Here is a 13,429-nt window from a genome sequence, read left to right as displayed (position 1 = left end):
GAGGGGCTGAGTCGTCCCCTACCAGGGTGGGGACCATGGAGGCCGCCTTGGAGACGCTCACTTTCTGAAAAGATCATTTGCATGTGCACAACGCCTGCCATCCCTTACCCCAGCGATCTTTACAACCTCCGAGTAGCAATGGCTACTCTTTCTTTGCACCTGGGGTAAGGAAGGAGGTTGTGGTTCAATTGAGCTCATCAATTAGAATAAGGCACCTGGCGTAAACTACACTCCCCACCCCACCCCCTGCTCCCGCTCTTTCTGGTCCGGATTACGTTGCGTTTTACCAAGTAAATATGTTTAACAGTGAAGGGGAATTGCAACGTTTGGGAACTGTTGGAACCGAGGCTTGAGAATGGAAATGATGAGACTGGTTTGGAGAACCGAGATTTTCAGATCAGGTTCAGATTATTTGTGAAATCACTGAGGAATGTGACTAACCTCTCCTCGAGTCCAGTTCTTTTACAAAACTCGGAATGCTGTCAAGGAAGGTTAGCCGAACACTGTGGGTTTGCTACCACTACGTGGGCCTGGGGGCTACCAAGAGTGAAAGCCAACTCCTGCCTCACAAAAGTTGAGTTTGTATTTGCAAATCCTCCAGTCCTCAGGTGAGTCAGTACTGTGCTGGGTGAATAAGGGCATGTGCAGCCATGCCTGCTGAGGCTCGGCGTCTGGTCGTGGAGACAGACATGAGATGGGCAAATAGGCAATGTCAGCAACGAGGCTTCCTGGAGGAGCGGCTGCAAACCAGTGTCCAGAGAAGTGGGAAGAACTTCGCAGTGAAACACAACCCCTAGTCGGCAGATAGATGATCTGTTGAGAGGCCTAGTTAGTCTTCTGATTAGGTGATCTCTGGGCAGCACTTGGCACTGTCACCTCTCCTTCCTTCTAAAATTCTCTTCATGACTTTGAGTTTTCCCTCCTCCACCTCTTGGTAATGTCCTTTTCCTTTGCAGGGTTCTCACCCTCTTCCCCTTTGGTGACCCTGAGTTCCATCATGAATGTCTTCTCACGCCACACATCCCGCCTTGCTGCTTGCACCCTCACGGGGTCTGAAGAACTCACTAGATAACATTGCCCAGATTCCTTTCTGAGGCTTAGATCCCGGTGCCCCCACCCTGTCCCTTCTCTCATTTTGAGGCCTTTGCACATGCTGCTCTACTTGGAATGTTCCCTCCCTCAGCCAGATCAGCTCATCGGTCTGGCCCGTCTTCATCTGCAAGCCCTCATGCTGCAGCAACGTCAGGCCCCAGTTAGATGCCTTTCCCATGTGCCCCTGCTCGCAGCTCTTCTCACATCACAGGAATGGTCTGCTTCCTTGCCCTTTTCTCCCAGGAACTTGTAAACAGCTCGAGGTCAGAGACTGTCTGTCTATCACAGTTGTGCCCGGTACCTAGCATATATTAAAGTTTCAATAAGTATTAGATGAGTGAATATAAGAAGGAATGCATAACAGTATTCGGTGTTGCTGAGAAGGCAACTATGATAAGCATTAAAAATATTGGCGTTTGTCACAAGGAGATGGTGAGTTAACTCTGCAGAGTTAGTTTAGCTGACAGCGATGATACAGAAACCAATCGGGACAAGTGGGAGGTGAAAGTAGGAAGAGCAAGTGTGCGCAGGACTTGAAAGGTGTAGCTGTGAGGGGAATATGTGGAGCAGCTAATGGGATCGGGTGAGGTTGTGCGTCCCTGCTTTTCCTAAATGGTAGGGAATACCTGAGCATGTCCAGAGTTCCATGGGCAGGAACTGTCAGGAGGGAGTGCTGCGGACATGAAGTCCCAGAGGAAGCAGGAGATGGGACTGGACCCAGGGCACAGTGAGAAGACGAGAGGTTGCAGCATGTTCTCAGGAAGAGACAAGAAGGAACAACACGAGGCGGGTGGGGGAGGAAAGAAGTGCCTGGTGTATTTGAGAATTGGCCGTTAGATGGTGGAGTGAAGGAGCTGGACCAGTAGTTCAAGTCTAGTCGGTGCAGGGCCTTGAAAGGCCGGGTCCCATAGGCAGTGGGGAGCCCACCCTTGGCCTTTCCCATCGATGGAGCTGTGCAGACCGGGCCATGTGCAGCTTCTCCACCCAGTGTGAGCTCAGGTTGTGGCGCGTCCAGTCACTTCCCAGCTGCGGCCAGGCTTTGCTTGACTCCCTGAATGGCCACTTACCTGCTTGGAGCTGTGGGTGGTGGTGAGTGATGGCTCTACCCTTCCTCCCAGAGCCCAGATGCCGCTCCAGCCTTCAAGCAAAGACACAGAAGAGATGGAAGCAGAGGGTGATTCAGCTGCCGAGATGAACGGAGAGGAGGAAGAGAGTGAGGAGGAACGAAGTGGCAGCCAGACCGAGTCCGAGGAGGAGAGCTCAGGTGACACGCACACACACGCACACACATGCACACGCACACACGCCTGCCCACTCCTCAGCCGGCCTTGACTGCCCTCTTGTCCCAGAGATGGACGATGAGGACTATGAGCGGCGCCGCAGCGAGTGCGTCAATGAGATGCTGGACCTGGAGAAGCAGTTCTCGGAGCTAAAGGAGAAGTGAGCGGGGACACCTGGGGCCGGGTCTCCAGGCACTTGGGGTGAGGCGGGCCCGGTGCTGGGCAGAGGGGGCCGAGGCCAAGGTGAGTACCTGTCGTGGGCCAGGTACTCCATATGTGTTTGACGGACGAGCACATTTTACCTTCCAGGTTGTTCAGGGAACGACTGAGTCAGCTGCAGGTGCGGCTGGAGGAAGTGGGGGCTGAGAGAGCGCCCGAATACACAGAGCCCCTGGGGGGGCTGCAGAGGAGCCTCAAGATTCGCATTCAGGTGGCAGGTCTGTGGGCTGTCCTGTGCCCTGGAGTGGCCCCCAGTCTCCCTCCCTGTTCCCCTACCCACCCATGGTCCCTTCCTCTCTCATCCCTGTCCTGCCCATGTTCCCAGCACCCCTTTTGGGGCACTGGAGTCCCTGGCCAAGCTGGGCCTCTCGAACCCCTCCCTCCCTCTGCAGGGATCTACAAGGGCTTCTGTCTGGACGTGATCAGGAATAAGTATGAGTGTGAGCTGCAGGGAGCTAAGCAGCACCTGGAGGTGACCGATGGGCGCCAAGGGAGGAGGATGTAAGTGGCCCACCTGTCCCTCCTGACTGAGCTGCTCCCGCCTCTTCCAGAGTGAGAAGCTGCTGCTCTATGACACGCTGCAGGGGGAGCTGCAGGAGCGGATCCAGAGGCTGGAGGAGGACCGCCAGAGCCTGGACATCAGCTCGGGTGAGGCAAGGGGCCGGCCCTGAGCACCCTGCCCCCGCCCGGCTCTGTCAGTGCCCACTCCTGCCCGGACCTGAGCTTCCCCGCCTGCTCACGGGGATAGGAAGAGGGGTGTTTGTGGAGCCTGAATGACGCCAGGCATGGAAGGGCCTGGCCCCGTGCCGGGCACACAGTGGGGGTTCAGGAAGAGTGGGTCCCCCTGCTCTCCTCTGCCCTTGCTCTCTTTCCAGAATGGGAGGTGACATTCTGACACTCCCACACATAAGTAGCCACAGTCCCCGCCATGTCCATAGTGCCTGCATCACACGGGGCTCTGGGGAGGCAGGGGTTGTCCTCATCCCACTGTCCACTACACAGATGAAGAAACAGCCCCATAGCTGTGCAGTGACCTCTTTCCCGGGTTGTACTTCTGTGCAGTTGGGACCTGAACTCAGCTTCTAACCCCCAAGCCCAGGGTTCTCTCCCCTGTCCTGGGAGGTGGTTGGTGGGGAAGGGCAGGCTACGGAGGTGGGGGTGTCCTGGGAGGGCCAGCACCACGATCCTGACTCTGGGTCTGGGTCACAGAGTGGTGGGATGACAAACTGCACACCAGAGGCAGCTCGAGGACCTGGGACTCCCTGCCGCCCAGCAAGAGGAAGAAGGCACCCCTCGTTTCTGGTATCCTTCCACCCGCAGGGCCTGAGCGGGCAAAGGCGGCGTGTGAGCTGGCAGCGATGCTGGGAGCCTCAGAAGGGAGCCTGCTCACACACCTCGCCTGGTCTTCCCCCAACAGCCATGGCTTCTCTCTCCTGCCTCCCTGTGGGACCCTCGCATGAGGGAGGCGTTGCCTCTGCCCCACCTTAGCCTTGATCCCTCTGGCGTAGCCCAGCACAGAGATGAACTGAATTCGCACCCCTGCTCCCCACCCCCTGCCCTGATTCCTGCAGTAACCAGTCTAAGGGCACCGGCCGCCTGGCTTAGGAATCAGGTTCAGGAAGGAAGGGAGGGAGGAGCCTGGACTGCAGGGACTTGAGGGCGTGGGGACATCGGGTACAGATTATGGGAGGACAGAGTGGACGGACCCCAGGGGCCTGGGAAACCAGTGTTTTCAGAATGGGTTCTGTGTGTAGATGGGGAAAGGGGCCACGGGGGGACCAGGAATAGGAGGAGCAAGGTCCCTGAGTGGGTGGATGGGCCTTGGCCTACTGACCTTGAAGCTGGGGAGAGGGCATGAGTGGGAGCCAAGGTAGGGGAAGTAGGGGTGAGGCTTGGGGCCCACCCCCGCCCTCTTGGACTCGTTGAAATAGGCCATAGCCACACACACCCCGCCTCCCCGCCCCTGAGAACCTGAGGGCCAAGAGGTAGGGGTGGAGCCCGCGCTCTAGCCCGTGCCCTTAGCACTACCTCTCCCGAGCCGAGGCCTCCTGCCCCTCCTCGGGCATTGCTTCCTTGACCCTGTTGCAGGCCCTTACATCGTGTACATGCTGCAGGAGATCGACATCCTGGAGGACTGGACAGCTATCAAAAAGGTGGGTCTCATGCAGGGCCCTAGCCCAGACGCCAGGTCTGCTCTGCAGGCTCCCACCCTAGCCTTTCTGGGGTTCCCTGGCATCACTGCCAGCCCCCTTTTGCCCAGGGCTGCTCTGGAGGAGGGAGCTTCTAGTCTTGTTGGCCTCTGTCTTGTTCCAGGACAGGTTTTGATGGGAGAAAGGGAAGGTGGGAGAGCAGCTGGGCTGGCCAGGCCTCTGACGGGGGTCACATCAGAGCTTTGTCTAGAAAGTGTCTTATGCTTCCCATGCCCTCCCCACCCCCAACTCCCAGGCGGTACTGGCCCAACAGCCCCCGCCCCAGAGAGGCTGATGGGGAGGGGACTTGCCAAGCCAGAGGCAGGCTCTCAGGGGGCTTTTCTTCTCTCCACCCCAGGCTAGGGCGGCTGTGTCCCCTCAGAAGAGAAAATCGGATGGTAAGAGCCACAGGGCTTCCCACCTCCACCCCTTCCCCCAGCCCAGCCTCCAGAGAGGAGCCCAGGGAGCGGCAGTGGCTGTGTCAGATCCGTGGCCGAGAGAGTTGGGACGGTCTGGGCTTGAGGGCACTGGGAGTTTGGGAGCAGGAGCCCGGGTGGGGGTGGGAAGGCGAAGCTCTAAGCTGATGGGGCAGGACACGGAGTTCCCACCGGTACCGAGGGGCCCACAGATGAGGGGCGGACCAGGGCTGTTCCTCTCATTTCCGCAGACAAGTGGCGACTCCCTCTTGTTGGCTTCTCTCACCTGCAGTGATGTTTCCCTTCCCACATCCCCCAGGACCCTGACCCTGTGACTCAGAGCCAGAGGGGCCCCTCGGAGCAACAGGCACCAAAACCCGGATTGACGTTTTCCTACTGCAGCCAGGCAGGTGGACAAGCCCTCGGGGTCTTTCCAGCCGGCTCTCCAGTGCTGCTCTGCGCACTCCCCTCAGCCCTCACTGGTCTGGACTCCTGCTCCTGCTCCGGGCTTGTACAGCTGTGGCCCAAGCTGTCCTAGCCGGGCAAGACTGAGTCCCTCATCCCCAACAGCCCCTCCCTGCCCCTGCCGTCGGCCCCTAGGTCCCTCCCTGACAAAGAAGACCTGCCTCGTCTTAAGCCAAAGCACATCCTTCCTGCTGGCCTTGGACCTGGATCCCCACTCACTGAGCCAGCGTGTTGGCCCACTTCGTGGGAACTCTGAACCAGAAGTTCTGTTGGGGGAGGGGGGCTGTCCTGGCTCTTGCCGTGCTGAGAAGGCGGGCTCCCCAGGTCTTCTCCAGGCAGTCCTTGGTGCCTGCCTCCCACACTGCGGGGACGGGAATTAAAGCATTTCCTGGGTCTCTGCTGTGACCCAACGTGTGTCTGATTTACCTTTCGAGGGAGTCGGGACTCCCATGAGGAGTGTCTCAAACAGGCAGTCTTTTCTGGGGTCCCTGGTGCCTCTCACTACCCAGCAGGAGCCTACCCACTCTGACTTGGGGTGTAGACTGCGGAAAAGGGGGACTGGGTGGGAGGCTGGGCCCTGGACTGCCTGGTGCTGGTGACAGAGTCTGAAGCAGCATGTGGCCCAGGCAGAACACGTGGCCTCAGATGGGGAAGGGGGCTGAGTGCTCTGTGCTTGGAGGCTGGGTCATGTCTGCACCTGCCCATCGCCTGGCAGATTGGCAAGGCCTGTGCGTGGGAGGCAGCCGGCAGCAGTGCCATGTGCTGACGCCTCACAGCCAGACTCCCTGTTTAGTGCTGATTATTAGAACCACCCCCAGAACCTCAGTTAAGCAAAGGGGTTTGTTTCCATGGAGACAGGCATCCTTTCTCCATGGCAACCTGAAATCCCAAAACCCCAGTAAGGCTCGGGAATGAGTCATCTGTGACCAGTAGGAGGCGCTCTTTCACAAGGTTGACCCCAAGGTGGACAGTGGAGCAACTGAGCACAGACTTTAAAGGCGTCCCAAGGGCAGGAGGCTTGGGCCGAGAGGGAGGAGACAGGCCCTACTTAACCCCTCCTTTCCCACCCGTGGTCCGAGGCAGCTGCTTCGGGAAGCTCTGTACAGAGGCGGCAGCCCTGCAGCTGGGGCCCTCAGAGTGGCACTTGCATGGGCAGGATCCCTGTCCCCCAAGACTGGGCCCGGAACACAGGAAGTGGTGCTGCCCGGGCTGAGTGGACACCAAAGAGTTAACTGGCGGGCGTGACAGGGCGCACCGCCCTCAGGAAGTGTTACTCACCAGCGGGAATGCTCCTGCCTTGGGGGCTGGACTGTCTTCCTGAGTCCCAGAAGTACCCAAGGAGCTCCCGCCATGGACACCCCTGGGGAGCCAGGAGCAGGGCCTCTCGGAGCCCCCAGCCCTTCGAACTCCTCCGCGCCTGGGCACCTGGAGAGAGAAAAGTTGGTGAAGTTGGAGGGGCAGCCTGGAGGGGCAGGGAGGGACTGCGGAGCCCGTCTGTCCCAGGGCAGAGGAGGGGGAAAGGGCTGGGCAAGGGGCCCGGCCGCTGGCTGCCTGCTCAGATCTGGTGCCTGCCTCCAGGCCAGCCCAGGACCCCATGTACGACGTGCCCGATGCCAGCGGGGGGCGGACAGGTGGGCCCCAGCAGCCAGGGCGCACTGTGAGCCTGCGGGAGCGCCTGCTGCTCACGCGGCCCGTGTGGCTGCAGCTGCGGGCCAACGCAGCCGCCGCGCTGCACGTGCTGAGGACCCAGCCCCCGGGGGTGAGTCTTGCCCCTGCCCCCAGAGACTGGCCGGCGGAGGGTGGGAGGGAGAGGAGCAGGACACGAAGGTCCTGAGCCTCCAACCCATCCCTTCTCAGACGTTCCTGGTGCGGAAATCCAACACTCGCCAGTGCCAAGCTCTGTGCGTCAGGCTGCCTGAGGCCAGTGGCCCTTCCTTCGTGTCCAGCCACTACATCCAGGAGAGGCCTGCGGGTGAGAGGGACCGGCCTGGAGGGACGGGGCTGGAGGGACGGGGCTGGAAGCAGAGGCTGGGCCGGGGGGATTCCGGAGAACAGCCTCACTTCCCATCTCTCAGGCGTCTCGTTGGAGGGATCTGAGCTCGTCTTCCCAGACCTAGTCCAGCTCATCTGCGCCTACTGCCACGCCCGGTGAGCCTGCCCTCGGGTGCTGGTGTTCGTGGGCCACCCTGTCCTCCCACCCCTACAGCCCCAAGCAGCCCTCACTTACCTGCCCCCTCTCTGGCCCCAGGGACATCCTGCTGCTCCAGCTCCAGCTCCCTAGAGCCATCCGCCAGGCAGCCACCCACAAGGAGCTGGAAGCCATCTCCCATTTAGGCGTCGGTAAGGGCTCCCCTACTGCCCATTGCATAGGTGGACAAACTGAGGCCAAGGGGGCAAGGGAAGGCAGGTGGGCACACAGCCTGAGCCTGCACCTTGCCCTCCTCTGGGCACATCCCCTTCCTCTCTCTGAGGCCCCAGTTGGTTTCTCTTCTCTAGAGTTCTGGAGCTCCTCCCTCAACACCAAGGCTCAGCCAGGCCCCTCCGAAGGCCCGCTGCTGCCCCGCCTGAAGCCCCGGTCCCCACAAGAGCTGGACCAGGGCACCGGGGCCGCCCTGTGCTTCTTCAACCCCCTGTTCCCAGGGGATCTGGGCCCCACCAAGCGGGAGAAATTCAAGAGGAGTTTCAAAGTGCGTGTATCCACAGAGACCTCCAGCCCCCTGTCTCCACCCGCTGTGCCACCTCCCCCCGTCCCAGTGCCGCCAGGGGCAGCCCCCAGCCAGACAGAAAGGATGCCCCCTCGACAGCTGCTGAGGAGGGAGAGCTCAGCGGGGTACCGTGTGCCCGGGGGAGCCAGCCCCAGCCTCCCTCCCCTGCCCTCCCTCCAGGAGGTGGACTGTGGCTCCCCCAGCAGCTCCGAGGAGGAGGAGGGGATGCAGGGGCGTCAGGGGAGTCCAGCAACCTCACCCCGCCTGAGTCTCAGGAACCACAGGCGGCCTTTGCTTCGGTCCATGAGCTCTGCCTTCTGCTCTCTGCTGGCACCCGAGCGGCAGGTGGACCGGGCGGCCTCGGCGCTGATGCAGGACCGCCACACAGCTGTGGGCCAGCTGGTCCAGGACCTACTGACCCAGGTGCGGGCCGGCCCGGAGCCCCAGGAGCTGCAGGGCATCCGTGAGGCGCTGAGCAGGGCCCAGGCCATGCTGAGCGCCGAGCTGGGCCCTGAGAAGCTGCTGCCGCCTAATAGACTGGGTGAGACTCCAGCCCCGGCTTTCGCTGGCTCAGCCCCTTCTCTCCATAATCTCAGCTCTTACCCATGCCACTCTCTCCCCTCCGCAGTGCCGCCTGGCTCACCCCTTCACGTGCATTTCATTCCCCACTTCTCTCCTCCCCCCACTCTCCTGTCTCACAAGATCCCTCCTCCTCTTCATCCCTGTCTCGCTGGACTCTGCCCCCACCCTGCCCTGGCTCCCCTGACCCCTGGCCTGCCTCTGCTCCACAGAACGCATCCTGGAGAAGTCCCTGCATCGCTCGGTGCTCAAGCCTCTCCGGCCCATCCTGGTGGCCCGACTGCGGCGCAGGCTTTCCGCCGATGGCTCCCTGGGCCACCTGGCTGAAGGCTTCCGCCTGGCCCGGGCCCAGGGCCCTGCAGCCTTCGGGTCCCGCCTGAGCCTGCCCTCCCCGGTGGAGACGGAGCAGGTGCGCCAGAAGCTGCTGCAGTTACTCCGCACCTACTCACCCAACGCCCAGGTCAAGCGGCTCCTGCAGGCCTGCAAGCTGCTCTACACGGTCCTGAGGACCCACCTGGGTACACCCCCTCCCCCACTGGCTCCTTGCTGTCAGAGGCAGGCCCCTCCAGGCACATTCCAGGAAAGGCACAGCTGGGGGAAGATGGGTCCAACCCTGCCATCTCACAGGTGGTCTAACTGAGGCCCAGATTGTGGAGCATCCTCTCCCAGCCCCTGCTCGTGGTTGCCATAGAGACCACATTGCTCAAGGCCTGGCAGGCGGAGGGGAGGGTCACTGTCTAAGACAAGGAGGGGACTCTGACCGCGGGGCCTCAGAGGAGCCTGAAGCTTCCCTCTCCGCCACCCACAGGAGAGGGCGCGGGGGCCGACGAGTTCCTCCCGCTGCTGAGCCTGGTCCTGGCCCATTGCGACCTTCCTGAGCTGCTGCTGGAGGCCGAGTACATGTCAGAGCTGCTGGAGCCCACACTGCTCACCGGCGAGGGTGAGGGACCTCACACACAGGCCACTTCCTGTCGGGGTGGGGCTGGAGCACCTCAGCGCCTGCACGGCCCGAGCAAGCAGGGAAGGGAGAGGGAACATGTCACCCAACCCCATCCTCCATTCTCCCCGTGTCCCAGGCGGCTACTACCTGACCAGCCTCTCCGCCAGCCTGGCCCTGCTGAGCGGCCTTGGCCAGGCCCACACGCTGCCCCTGAGCCCCTCACAGGAGCTGCAGCGCTCCCTCAGCCTCTGGGAGCAGCGCCGCCTGCCCGCCACCCACAGCTTCCAGGTAACAGGGCCCCCTTACCATCCGCCCAAACTGTGAGTCCCAGTAGGGAAAGGCTGGTCCTGCGCCCCCTGCAATAGAAACAGCACCCCACGCAGAACAACGTCAAGACAGCCTTTCTGGAGAGAGTATGTTCCACTGTGCCCAGTGCTCTAGGCGCTCAGCCCTGAATCTTCACAGAAATAGGGCCATCACTACCCCATTTCACAGATGAGGAAACTGAGACGTGACATGGAAAGGGAATGGGACACAGGTGGCAGGCTGGAGCCTCAAATCCTGGCTTCCAGCCCCAACTGGGGCTCTGCCCACCCCTGGACTTCAAGCTTCCAGCCCAAGCTCCCCTCACCAGACACCATCCCTGCCCTTCACCACCCTCACCGCCCTTCTCAGACTTGGTGAAGAGTCCAGACTGTAGGCAGATCCTGGGCTCAAATCTGGGCTCTGCTACTTTCTGGTTGTGGGAGCTTGAGCAAGTTAGGTAACTAATTTGAGCCTCAATTTTCTCATATATAAAATGGGATAACAATACCTACCTCCTGGGACTGATAGGAGGATTAAATGAGTTAAAACCAGGACACATGCTCAGGACACAGAGTTAGCTCCATCTGAGCATGATGGTCAGGCCATCCCTGCAGCCTGCAGTAAAACCCACCAGCCTAAGCCTATCTCCCCCTTCCTCAGGGCCCCCAGGACCTCACCTTGTCCAAAAAGCTTTTTCCCGTTGGTTCTACAGAGACCTCAAGCTTTGCAGCCAGATGCGTACCAAGCAAGGTTGAGTTTCTGTGTTTGTTTCTCCTCCTGCACAGCATCTCCTCCGAGTAGCCTACCAGGACCCCAGCAGTGGCTGTACCTCCAAGACCCTGGCCGTGCCCCCAGGGGCCTCGATTGCCACCCTGAACCAGCTCTGTGCCACCAAGTTCCGAGTGACCCAGCCTGATGCTTTCGGCCTCTTCCTGTACAAGGAGCAGGACTATCACCGCCTGCCCCCCGGAGCCCTGGCTCACAGGCTGCCCACAACTGGCTACCTCGTCTACCGCCGCCAGGCAGAGCGGCCCGAGACACTGGGGGCCTCACTTGGGGGTGCCACAGAGGAGGGCAGCGGGGAGCCAGACGCAGGAGGCAGGGAGGAGAAAGGGGGCAGGGAGATGGGGATACTGAGGTCAAAGCCAGTCCCTGTGGCAACTGCTAAGCAGGAGGAGAACCAGGCCAGGGGAGGCCCTGCTCAGCCAAGTGCGCTGGAGGCTGAGGGGGGCCAGGCAGCAGAGGAGTAGCTGGGAGTGGCCCGAGGGGCATTTGGGGCCGAAAACTCTGAGCCTGCTGGGAAGGCCTTTCAGAGCCCTCATGCTTCCCCTGAGCCCTCGCAGGAGCTGCAGCCTCCCTCAGCCTCTGGGAACAGGACAGCCTGCCACGCCTCTGATAATCATCTCTGACCATACCTGCTGGGGGAGTGCCTGGACTGGCTACATCTGCGGCATTGGAGTAAAGTTGAGGGGCATGGGGGACCCCAGACCAAGGGCCTCTGCCTCTTACGCTTCTGCCCAGCAGGAGGCCGGCAGCCCCTCCAAGCTGGAGGCTTCAAGGCCGTGAACGGCTCCACCTACCCCCGGTGTCTGGATGATTCAAGGAGGCAGCCAGGCGCTCGGGCCGGTCCTGCTCCAGGCCACCTGGAGACCTGTACCTCCAAACCGCAGTGCCCTCACCCGTCAAGTGGGGGTGCAGTGCCATCCTGTCTTCTCCCAGAAACCTTCCAGGCGTCCAGATGGATGGTTTTCCTGCAGAGCAGAACTCAGACCATGGGAAAGAGAGGGAAGGAGGTGGGATGTCAGCTCCCCCACCCCTCCAAGGGTCAAGGGTCGTTCGCTGCACTTGCCAAGGCTGACGTCCTCCCCTCAGCCTGTGGAGACCCCGGAGGGCAGGTCCCGCTGGAGCAGCTCCCAAGTTCCAGTCTTTCCCGCGATGGGCCATCCTCCCGGGCCCTCTGGCATCCCAGGGGACTTGGACAGGGAGCCGGCTTTCAAATGGATGGGGGAGGGGGAGCTTGGAAACCATTTTCTCTGCACTTAATCCTTTTGGACCTCACAAGAGCTTTACGGGCTCCTAAGATATCACACCGCAGGCCATTAGGGGCGCCCCCACTCAAACCAGGGCATCAGCTTCCAACTACACCCTCTCGCCTTCTAAGCCACCAATAAATTAACCCTCAAGGCCCAGCAGAGCAGGCAGCAAATCTGAGCAAAGGAAATGCCGGCAACAGCCACCAGGGGGTGTGTGTGGCCCAGGAAGCTGCGGAGTGGGTGACACCAAGAGGTGAGGGTGGCTCCAAGGCCTCAGCAGCATAAGCAGTCACAGGCTTTGCACTCGCAGCCAGCCAGCCACCGGGCAGCTGGGGGACAGCAGGGGCTGGGGCTGCGGGCCCTCAGCTCCCTCGGGGCCAGGGGTGTGGATTCGGCCAGCCTCACCGGGACCACGACCTGGGAAGGAACTGTCCCCTGGTTGGAGGAGGACCCCAGCCAGCCTCGGAGGCGCTGCACACTGCGGGACACCCACCTGCTCATCCGGTGACAGCTGGAAGGTGGAAGTCCTGGACACGGGGCTTCAGACAAACCAGGTGCAGCCCGGGTGCCGGGCTCCCGAATTTCCCGCTCGGCCACCGGCAGCATTTCCCACTTCCACCCTCTCCCCCAGCTTCTCGCAGGTTAGGGAGTCTCCCCTTCGGACTTTTGTATGTCCTCCCTCCGACCCCTCGCCCACCCCCAGTGCCTGGCACGGTGTCGGACACTCCACGGGCGCTCAATAAACACCGTCCGCTGACTGGAGTTTGATAACAGTGACGGGCAGTGAGGCGGGAAGCTGGGAGGTTCAGGGAGGGCTGGGTCTGGGAACCAAACACGGGATGTTGCAAGTTCAGTCGGAGAGGAAGGGCCTGGAAGGTTGCAGCGGGGACTCAGAGAACCCCGGGCTGGATGGGGAGCAGAAACTGGGACTGGCTGAGGCTTCTGGGCCCCTGTCTCGGAGGCCACTGCACGCTGCCCTCATCCCCTTCCCCTGCGGAGTCCTGATTTCTGGCTCTGAGAATTCAGCGCTCCCACCCCCGCAGTGGCTCAGCAGAGCACTGCCAGGCCCTGCCTGCTGCCTGGGTCTTTTATCTTCTGATTGGTAAGGTCCAGGCCAAGTAAATCAGCATAAACAAGGTCATTATACAGGTGTGAGGGCTCCAGGCAGGGAAGGCAATGATAGGCTGGTCTAATACTGATCTTGT

The 13,429-nt window shown here is 61.1% G+C and overlaps 2 protein-coding genes across 3 annotated transcripts in view; both read left to right on the top strand.

Moving 5' to 3' along the window:
* Positions 1–6,056, top strand: part of BRMS1 (breast cancer metastasis suppressor 1) — a 6,523-nt gene extending 467 nt beyond the window's left edge. Inside the window, exons 2-10 of one of the 2 annotated variants that reach the window (XM_005864275.2) lie at positions 2,211–2,356; positions 2,442–2,532; positions 2,682–2,809; positions 2,984–3,063; positions 3,143–3,239; positions 3,801–3,893; positions 4,680–4,744; positions 5,139–5,178; positions 5,516–6,056. In XM_005864275.2, the coding sequence (XP_005864337.1) occupies positions 2,218–2,356; positions 2,442–2,532; positions 2,682–2,809; positions 2,984–3,063; positions 3,143–3,239; positions 3,801–3,893; positions 4,680–4,744; positions 5,139–5,178; positions 5,516–5,523 (741 nt within the window). In that variant the 5' untranslated portion in view covers positions 2,211–2,217 and the 3' untranslated portion in view covers positions 5,524–6,056. Of the gene's footprint in view, positions 1–2,210; positions 2,357–2,441; positions 2,533–2,681; positions 2,810–2,983; positions 3,064–3,142; positions 3,240–3,800; positions 3,894–4,679; positions 4,745–5,138; positions 5,179–5,488 lie in introns of both variants that reach the window. The other variant, XM_014538065.1, reaches the window with a different exon arrangement.
* Positions 6,057–6,152: 96 nt separating this feature from the next.
* On the top strand, positions 6,153–12,981 carry RIN1 (Ras and Rab interactor 1). Its single transcript, XM_005864276.2, is given in 12 exon segments — positions 6,153–7,100; positions 7,240–7,420; positions 7,519–7,633; positions 7,737–7,809; positions 7,910–8,001; positions 8,158–8,907; positions 9,158–9,463; positions 9,754–9,885; positions 10,022–10,173; positions 10,977–11,304; positions 11,307–11,343; positions 11,345–12,981. Coding segments are annotated over 12 exon segments (2,352 nt in total). The 5' UTR covers positions 6,153–7,011; the 3' UTR covers positions 11,442–12,981.
* The last annotated feature ends 448 nt before the right edge of the window (positions 12,982–13,429 follow it).

Source organism: Myotis brandtii, unplaced genomic scaffold, assembly GCF_000412655.1.
Source record: "Myotis brandtii unplaced genomic scaffold, ASM41265v1 scaffold187, whole genome shotgun sequence".
NCBI classification, from domain to species: domain Eukaryota; kingdom Metazoa; phylum Chordata; class Mammalia; order Chiroptera; family Vespertilionidae; genus Myotis; species Myotis brandtii.
The sequence above is the reverse complement of the archived record's forward strand: the minus strand, read 5'-3'. Positions and strand labels throughout refer to the sequence as shown.